This window comes from Hibiscus syriacus, unplaced genomic scaffold (genome assembly GCF_006381635.1).
Source record: "Hibiscus syriacus cultivar Baekdansim isolate YM2019G1 unplaced genomic scaffold, ASM638163v2 tig00112864_pilon, whole genome shotgun sequence".
In the NCBI taxonomy this organism is placed as follows: domain Eukaryota; kingdom Viridiplantae; phylum Streptophyta; class Magnoliopsida; order Malvales; family Malvaceae; genus Hibiscus; species Hibiscus syriacus.
In genome coordinates this window covers 1037468-1046959 of record NW_024063414.1, presented here as the reverse complement: position 1 = coordinate 1046959, position 9492 = coordinate 1037468, and the positions used below count along the sequence as shown (strand labels likewise).

Genomic DNA, 9492 nt, shown 5'->3' with positions numbered 1-9492 from the left:
CTTGTCACACAAAACTCCAGTAGCAGCCCTCCACTTTAGCCATCCCGCCTTTATACGGTGTGTTACATCATCATCTACACCCTCATCTTTATGTATCATAGACCCTAGGTACTTGAAACAATCCTTTGAGGGGAGAACGTGTCCTTCTATGCATACTTCTACATATTCATTGTTTTGGTCCCCACTGAAGTTTGAAATAAATACTCTGTCTTTTCAATATTGATCCTTAGACCTTTTTCTTCTAAAGCAGTCTTCCAGGTAGTCAGTCTATTATTCAACTCAGATTTTGTTTCAGCAACTAGGACAATGTCGTCAGCGAAAAGCATACACCATGGTACACCGTCTGGTGTCGCACAATAGATGTCGTCCATAATCAAGGCGAAGATGTTTTGGTATAATTATAATTTAAGTCATTTAAATATTAAACAAATTAGAAATTGTCTTTTGAATTTTGAGTTTTTTTTTTAAATTTAGGGTGAATATAAGGTAATATATGTACCAAGACGGTCAACTATTTAACAATGAACGCTCATACCCCTACATACGTGCTTGAAATCGGGACTTCAATGATAACAACAATCCCTTAATCAATAAGGTTGCTTGGTTCATGCTGAATTTCGAGTTTAAATACCTAATAAATCTTTATATTTTTCTTAAATAATTTAATATTTCAGTCATGCAATATTTAATTCTGGCTCTGTCCATGGTACTTCTCTTACAAATCCAACATTAGGGACACCAACAACACCCGGGATCCCTTCAACGACGTCGACCACGAGGACAAACAGCGGCATGGCCACCGTGACTCCGATATTTGGTGGTGGTGGCGCCACCACGCTGGGCCCAACGGGGACAAGCACAGGGTTCACTGATCCCAATCGTCGTGTATTTCTTTTGACAAACACCATCAACATTCTCTTCACTTTTGCCCTCACACTTTGGATTGTAGTAGGCTCCTCTTGGATCTGAGGCGGCATCAACAATTCAACATCCATGCATGTAGAGCGAAAACATGAGATTTTGGCATGACCAGTTATGTTTTAAGATTCATATATGGATATGTGCAAAGGTCATGGGAATTTGATTCCTGTCGCTCAAGTTCGACACATCAAAAGCTTCATCGTAAACGGGTTCTTGGTTTATTAGTACATGTAGGTTTGTCCCTTCCTACTAGGCCACGAGCAGCCTTTTTCACACTCATTTTCAATATTTTGATAAATCACACGTTTAATCTATAAACTATCAATTTTAATTTATTATAATACCTAAACTTTTAATTTTTTTCAAAATCATATCTGGAGTTTAATTTTTATTTCATTTTTAGTACCCACCGTTAAAAACTTTAGTTTTGGTTTCAGTTTAGTATCATTGTTCAAATTTTAACGTTAAGTTTTGAAAAAACTGAAAATTTAAATACTTAAACAAAGTAAAAGTGAAATGAAAACTAATCATTATATCTAATTTAAAAAAAATATTAAAATAAATCAAAATTAATAATTTAAATATTAAACTCGTAGTTTATCTTTTTTATATATAAAAAAAAGTCAAATTACTCAAGGACGCCATTAAGTGAACATTATTAGCTTAGAATTTAGATGATTAAAGATGCATAACACATTTATAGGAATAAAATCACTTTTGAGATATTATAAGTATATGCGTGTTAGAGCATCTCCAACACTGCACTGGAGTGAAGATATAGATGCACTTTAGAGGCTCCAGTGATACGCTAAATGCATCTCCACTTTGAAGATCTCTGGGTTTGCAACACTACATGTAGCGTGCTACTGTAGAAACACTACAAAAATCTGTTTTTTTATTTTTTATTAAATTATAAGATAGATAAAAATACATTGAAATTAAATAAATAATGACACTAATTTTTTTGTAATTTTTCTGATTTTTTATATTTTTTCTAATTTTTTTAAATTTATAAAATTAATATTATAATAATTAAATATTGTGAATAAGTAGAGTTTATGAAAATGTAGAGATAGTTCTGAAAATAAATTACTGTTTAATCTTTAGAGTAAAGATAGAGATGCTATAGAGTAGAGATAAGCGCTGGAGATGGCCTTAATACATAAAATTAAATTAAATGAAAAAATGCATAAGATAATGAGTGTAAATACATAAAATGATAGAAAAACTCGAAATAATATATAAAAATAGGCTAACGTCAATACATATTAGTAGCAAAGCAAAAACCCAGCCAGCCAGCCAGGGATGATGCCTGAATAATGTTGCACTACATAGAAAAAGGTTTTACAAACAACACACCTCAACAACAATAAACAACACTTGCAACTGCCTACTCCTCCCTTTACACAAATATATCACAAATTTTATGTCTAGGGGTCAGAACATTTTTTCCATAGCTCTTGATATAATCATACAGGGGAGAAAGGGATTTTATCAATACAATTGTCCTTCCCTTTGCGGCGGTGGTGGTGGTTGTGTCGGTTCCTGCAGCCAAGCATCCTCTTTAAACGGTTCGCCGATGTCCATCATGGCAAGTCCTTCCAACTCTTGGATTGCATCGATTGTACTGATGTTGTTTTCTCTGCTGTACTGGGACTTTAGTACTTCAACTGCTTGCTTCACTTTGGATTGCTGCAATCAACATTTTTCGATCATGTATGATACAAATATACATACCTAAGGGCGATTCGAGAACAGTAGTATGATTAAAATTGTCTCGCTTACAAAGAATTCAAGTTTTCTCTTCAGATCAGCATATGTTGCTGCTCCGCCCGATGTCTTCATATAAAAACGAAGAACAAGGTCAATGACATTAGATCAACATAAGAACATCAAGCAGAAGATAAAATTTAAAACAAAACTGAAATGCTTAGAGGCCTTGCAAAATCATAGTGCCCATATTATTGACCTAAACATCACTTAATCTACATATGATATTCCCACTCCTCGTTTTCCCCTAAAATATCGGTATCTGACACTCAAGAACGGAACTTTGATCCTCCAAATACGAGCACTGTGATGTTGCATTCATCCCAAGTCCGAGTAACATACATTATTCTCTTAAATATTCTGCATTTCTTCATCAATTATCCCCATAATCTTTGCTTAAAGGATGATTATAAGTGACTAAAAGGCTTAAGCTTGCTGTTCACTTGGAATACTTTACATTGTAAGACGCTGCATTTATGACACAGTTCTAGTCTAGTCTTCTACCAAAAACCATATATAAGTAAAGAGGTTTTACCTTCTTGGGACGGCCAACGGGTTTTCCGGTTGAAATCCTGGGCTTGGCAGCGACCCCACCGCTCTTCGGTGGTCGACCTCTCCCCTTACCACTTACGGCGACGCCGCCAGCAGCAGCTACGGTGGTACCCTTGGGCCTTCCTCTGGGTCTCGGACTAGCAGCAATGACAGTTGTAGCAGCAGCAGTATCAGCATAAGGAACGGCCACGGGCTGACCCTGGTTCGGCATAGCAGCCGGTTGAGGCAACTGGTTCAGGGCCTTAGGAGGCCGTCCACGACCCCTTTTGATCGCATTGGCCCCCACCACTGACCTCACCGTCTTAGGCTTCCTCGGTCGACCGGGACTCTTCTTAGGCCCGGTTTTGGGTGGACGACCCCGACCTTCCTAACCCCAAGTTGATCGACCGGACCATTTTTCCTCGGCCTACCGGGAGTCCTTTTAGTCACATCGGGAATCGGAGCCGGCAGTTGCTGAGCCGGAACGGTTTCATTGGCAGCAGCGGGGATTGAGGGTTTGGGTTTAGGAGGGCGACCGCGGCTTCGTTGAGGCCGGTTGAAGCATCGGGAGGAGTGGAATCGGGGATCGGAACTTCAGATCTGGTAGCATCAGAAGCAAGCTTGTAGGATTTCTTCACCATAACTAAGATGCCGTTGTTTTTCAAGCGCTTCAGGTGGTGAGTCAACAAGGCCGAGTGAGTTGGTGGCAAGTCCTTGTGAGCTGACTCTATGTACTTGGCTATAGCCCTCTTGCTTGACCCGTTGGCGTCCTTTAAACCCGAGATAGCCTCGCATATCATGTCAGTGTAAGACGGGTGGTCGAAGCTCAGAGGAGGACCACCGGCCACCGTCGTAGGCGGCTGGGGGTTGGAAGCGAAGAGAGGAGCGACGACGGGCCGGGGAGGGATCGGGGGCTGAGGAGCTACGGGGATGGAAGAGAAAAAAGAGTCCATGTTTAGGTAGGCTGAAAAGTCTGGAAAGAGATAAATCAGTAGAAAAGATGAATAAAAATCAAAATAAATAATAAATAAAAAGGTAGGTTTTAAATTTCCAATGTAATAAATAAATTTTAAACAATAAATAAATAAATAAAAAGTCAGATCTAGTTTTAAAAATAATAAAATAAATATCTAAACTATACCTAAATTATTGAATGATTGCTTAAATTATTTTTTTTTATTAATCCATGTGTCTAACGTTATAAAAGTATATATTTAGATACTCAAGCCGTCAATAAATTTAATTTTCACATTAAATAACATGTGTCACAATGTAATGATTTTAAAATCTATTTTTTAAAAATATTATTATATTTATAAGAAAAAAAAACCTTAACTTCTATTGAATTATAAAAACTCCAAAATACTTAAAATCTCCAAATTCTATCTTTAACCTGTTGCTGTCTCTTTTTTGCTACGATCACTGTCGCTGACGTAGTCTTTGTCATCCTCTTAGTTATTAGTCGTTATAGTTGCCGTTTGAGATTACGTAGGATCATAATTTTCATAATAGAGTTTGTGTGGTATAAAAAATCAATTCGTCGATAATCGGTCACGATTTATAGGGGTTTTGGTCGCAAAGGGGAGATAAGGTCGGATGGAGCTTCATCGATTGCAATAGACGATGACCGACGTGGATTTAGAGGTTGAAATGAATGTTTTCAAAGTTTTTGGGATTTTTCAAAATATTTATGTTTTCTTTAATTATATAACTTTAATTTTTTTAACTTTAAATAAAAATTTTAAAAACATTAGATTGTAACACGTATCACTTAATATGAAAATTCACGTTGTTTAAACATCTATTTGAGAATTTAAGTATAATTTGAACACTTATTTTACTATTATAATCCTGTTAAAAAAAATAAGTGGGCCCAACATTGTTATCCTCAAATAGACAGACCTCCTCTTTATTTATTTTTTTCTTTAACGGTTGTTTGTTTGTCAGGGCATCGCATTTGAATTTTATTCAAAAATTTTTCATTTGAATTTAATTGTACCCAGGAACATTATAGTCTCATGTGAGTCAGCTATGTTTAAACATAACCATTGAAAATAAAAGCATCCCCATAAATGTTCTATCAGTACCTGCTCCTCTGAGTTTTACAAATAAACTACATACAGAAAGTACCAAATCTATTACTCATTCAATATCTCTTTAATAAAAATACCTACGGAACATTATTTTATTTTCACTTGTTGTTTCAACAAGTGAAGTGTTCTTTATCCATCACATATGCGAGGAGACAGACAGCATGATTATACGTTGGGGGTAAATTTATAAAATTCAGCCAACTTATAGAATTTAAAATAAAAATAATTTGGGTAAATTCCGCGTTTAATACCTAAACTATCACAAATAGAGAAACGTCATGGGTCACTGCTAAAGTACTGAATCCGATTAAATTAGTGCTATAATCTCTTTCAGAGGTTCAAAATTCTCATGCAAAAAGTACACGTTAGCACTGACTGAAATATAAACAGTAATTAAGAGAACAAATTCGTAAACCGTGTCGTGGTAAGAACCACTGCCTTAGAAACGAATTCGCCTCGATGTGTGTAATCGCTGCAGTAGGCGGACCGTCCCCCGAGGTTAACACGGTCGCTCCGAATTCCGTACACCCGAAACCGGAGTGGACTGCTGGTGGTATTGCACTTCTGATCGGAAAGCACTCAGAGAGAACTCACAGAGAGAACTTTAGAAAACACTTTGGTAAGTGAATTGTGAATGTTTTGGAGTGAGTTGAGAAGCTGAATATAGCTCTCTATTTATAGGCTAGGGTTAAAATCGTCCATAAAATTCAGGATTAAACCTCTTTGTAACAGCTGAAACGTAGATGAACCTGACTCAGAAATAGTCCAGGTTCATTGTTCATTCAGCTGTTAAACTCCCGAAATATATCATGTAACCCCTGGAATTAAATCAAATAACTCCTGATATTTACAGCTTGTCTCCTCTGTACAAAGCTGTAAATCAGTCTAGGTACATCTTAACGTTTCTGATTTAATTTAGGAATAAACTGACCACGACCACGACCACGACCGGCGGCGGTGCGCGAGAGCCCCCCTTGTTCTCTATCACTCAACAAGGAAGTAGAATGTCAAGCCTTAAATACCATTCCCAATAGTGTTTCCAACACTATGTGGGATTGAGCATTACCAACATTATGTATAAGGATTTTAACCATTAAATGTACAGGAAAGCCAAGCACAATCCGAGCTAAAATATAGTTCTGAGTTTTAAGCCACATTAACCTCGATTACATTCGGACAAACCGGGCCTTCCTCTGGCAGTAATCCTTCATAAATTCCAAGATTAATCTGGCAACAGAATCCGGCTTCTCGACATGAGGATGCCCGCAATCCGGTATTTGCCGAACAATCGCGTTCGGCAGTTCACAGTGCAGTCTCTGCAACATGCAACTGAACAAGTTAATTTTTCATTCGGCTACTGTATCAGGAGTGTTCATGAAGTTCAACATTTTAGTAAATCAACGCCGGAGCTACGATCCATACATTATTATTATTAGGCCTTATTATTATTATTATTTCTCAATGTGATGTTATGCCTGTAAGGAGCAAAAGTTTGAGTTGCTAACCACTGCTAGCTTGTTGCTAATAATTTGATCATCCTCACCCCATATGATAAGTGTCTTCTGCTTCACCTGTACAAATATATTTACAAGTTGCATGAAAATCTACGCATTTTATTGCACTTCTATCTGATATAAAACACACAAACTTCTGCTCAAAATGAAGAAAACTACTCTTTTATTTATTTTAGGTTAAACTATACGTTTAGTACCCTAACTATCATTTTTATTTCGCTTTGGTGACCCAACTATATTTTCTTCAAAATCATACCTGACGTTTAGTTTTGGTTTCATTTTGGTCACCTGCGGTTAAAAAGAATTGGGACACACCTGATCTATCTCTCGGGAGACGTTGTAGCCACTAATCATAAAACTCACAGTTGCATCCTCCCCCAAAGGATACAGGCAATGCAATCTACCTATCTGGACAGGGTTACAAGAAATAGAATAGCTATTAGATTCCCCCTTCAACCTGCAAAATTGAAAAATGTACCAGCTTCCTGGAATAGACAACAATTCATCTGATAAATATTGCATTACTTCGCATAACATCATTTTAGTGAGGAAAACTTACATTAGTCCAGTCTAAACTGGTGTTGAATGGCACACCCTTGAATGCCAAAAATGTTGTATATAACCGTAGTGGGTAACTCTTCAATATAGATACCTAAGTGAGAGAAAAAACTACTTATTATATTGCTCTGACTCTTCATTTTGTTTTTAGTACCCATGTCCGACATATATGGGGGTATATATATACACACATGATCTTCCAAGGACCGCCCTCCAAACATGAATACTTGAAAATATTGAAAACCACATATCGTGTACATATCTGTATCCAGCGCTCACATTCAAGTCAGTGGAACATAGATTTAACATAGGCCTCCCCCTTCTCAAAAAGGAAAGGAAGTGCACAACATTGATTGAAATTAAAAAGGTCGACAAAATTAAGGTGGAAAAAGCTAAGGAAAATGAGATGAATCGTTTAACATGTCTGATGTTTATTTCCCAAACAACGCTGATAAGTTGTTAATGAAAACCTTTTGTTGTCTTTACTATGAAGGTGAAAGATTCAATGAAAGGAGCCAGAACGATCAAAATGAAAATGTAGAACAATTTAGTTGAGGAACAAGAAAAAAGCTTTGTTCATAACACATAAGGGGTCCTAGAAGGATTCCAGGTGGAGAAATAAACGATACATGGCAACTATAACAGCAGTGATTTCCATCAAATTGCGATTCAAAGTTCACAATAGTAGTCAAGAAGACTAACCCCAGCATAGGCTGCTGCACGAGGTAACTTTGCTAGGTTACCCGTGCCTTCCGCGTAGACACTTGCATCAATCAAAACAAGATTTTCAACCTAAACAAGATGTAACTGCAGGTAATGAGCTTCATGGAGCATCAGAGCATTTATTGGTGGATTTTATACCAAACTATAACTCCTCTCCAACTAATCTAATGGGTTAAAGGATCATATTCTAAATTGTCTAAGATGCGCACAGCTTCCGGGTTTGACCGCAAAATCAATTGCAACAGCAGCGCCCAGACTTGGTCCGACCAATATCATTGGCCTTTTGTGTATACTTCCAGAGCTGTATATCAGAGATAGCAAGTTTAGTCTCAACATCATGAACTACAACAAGAGGAAGCTGAAAACAGGGAAACCACATTATATATGCTAAAAAACTAGCATCAATACCAATATGTTCAACAACTCGCAGTGATCTGATTTCGACCTTAACACTTTTGTATAAGGTTTCTTCTATGAACTGAAAACATGCTAGTGATAAAAGAGTTACCTGATAGAAATGCTCACGCTTAGATTCCACATCACATGATCGAATTCTTTCTAAAAATGAAAATAAAAAGTAAACAAGGAACAAAAAGTGAGGAACGTAAGCGCACGCAAAAGCAAAACAAACCTAAATTAGAGAAACCCCAACCAAGAATGTCACAGCCCAAGTTTCCAAACCAGCCTCTTCAAGCAATGGAAAGGTGTATCTCCATTCTAAACAAGAACTGAACGATAATAACATAATACTTGGTGAACTCTTACTCCAGCTAATCGCTTATTTGCTTTGCATGACTAGAATGAGCCATCAATTGTAAATTAGTTAAAAAGGAATATCAAAAGACCTGTCAAAGCCATGAAGGAGAACTACTGGATTTGCTTGCTCTGAATCAATGGCTTCACGCAGCTACTCATAATGCTTTTCTCTGAGAATCTAACCTGCAGTGTTAAGATAGAATTCGCCAATTTTAAGTCATATAAATTGTGAATGAAAGCAAAACAAATAGGAAAAATGATAAGAAGAGAAGGATTACATTAACGGGTAATCTTTGGATTCGGGTGGCGAGTTTTCGAGCAAACGAGTCTTTGATTTCTTCCATTTGTTTTGGAAGAAACGAAGGGAACTTATCATCGGCCACAGCCGAAACGGTGAACAGCCGCCGGTGGTTTTGCATAGCGGGAACAAGGTGAGGGTGAGCATTTTTCGTCACCGAACGAATGGAATTAGCAACGTCCGGAGATTTCCTAGTCCCTCCTCGATGAAGTGAGTGGTTGAGCGTGCTTATAACTGATAATACTTGATAAACCGCGCAATCTGGACTTTTGTAATGGAACTTCCGCTTCACGCGAGTGGATGGCGCGTGTCATAACTTCCGCACCAT

The 9492-nt window shown here is 37.4% G+C and overlaps 2 protein-coding genes and 1 pseudogene across 2 annotated transcripts; all 3 read right to left on the bottom strand.

Annotated features, from left to right (window-relative positions):
* Positions 1-2138: 2138 nt before the first annotated feature.
* LOC120184304 lies at positions 2139-3489 on the bottom strand. Its single transcript, XM_039188806.1, has 3 exons — positions 3227-3489; positions 2707-2760; positions 2139-2613 (listed from the first exon to the last, which is right to left on the bottom strand). Exons 1-3 carry the CDS (start codon positions 3452-3454, stop codon positions 2416-2418), a joined length of 480 nt encoding a protein of 159 aa, XP_039044737.1. The 5' UTR covers positions 3455-3489; the 3' UTR covers positions 2139-2415.
* Positions 3490-3668: 179 nt separating this feature from the next.
* On the bottom strand, positions 3669-4175 carry LOC120184280 (HMG-Y-related protein A-like). The gene has a single exon (XM_039188779.1). The coding sequence runs from the start codon at positions 4173-4175 to the stop codon at positions 3669-3671; it is 507 nt and encodes a 168-aa protein (XP_039044710.1).
* A 2273-nt stretch (positions 4176-6448) lies between these two features.
* LOC120184305 lies at positions 6449-9386 on the bottom strand (annotated as a pseudogene).
* Positions 9387-9492: the final 106 nt, after the last annotated feature.

Excerpts from the sequence above, each read along its gene's own strand:
- LOC120184304 (XM_039188806.1), bottom strand. The coding sequence starts at position 3,454 with ATGCCGAACCAGGGTCAGCCCGTGGCCGTTCCTTATGCTGATACTGCT. Across the intron at positions 2,761-3,226 it reads CCGTTGGCCGTCCCAAGAAG|ACATCGGGCGGAGCAGCAAC; the intron begins GTAAAACCTCTT and ends TTTTATATGAAG. Across the intron at positions 2,614-2,706 it reads AGAGAAAACTTGAATTCTTT|CAATCCAAAGTGAAGCAAGC; the intron begins GTAAGCGAGACA and ends TGTTGATTGCAG.
- LOC120184280 (XM_039188779.1), bottom strand. The coding sequence starts at position 4,175 with ATGGACTCTTTTTTCTCTTCCATCCCCGTAGCTCCTCAGCCCCCGATC.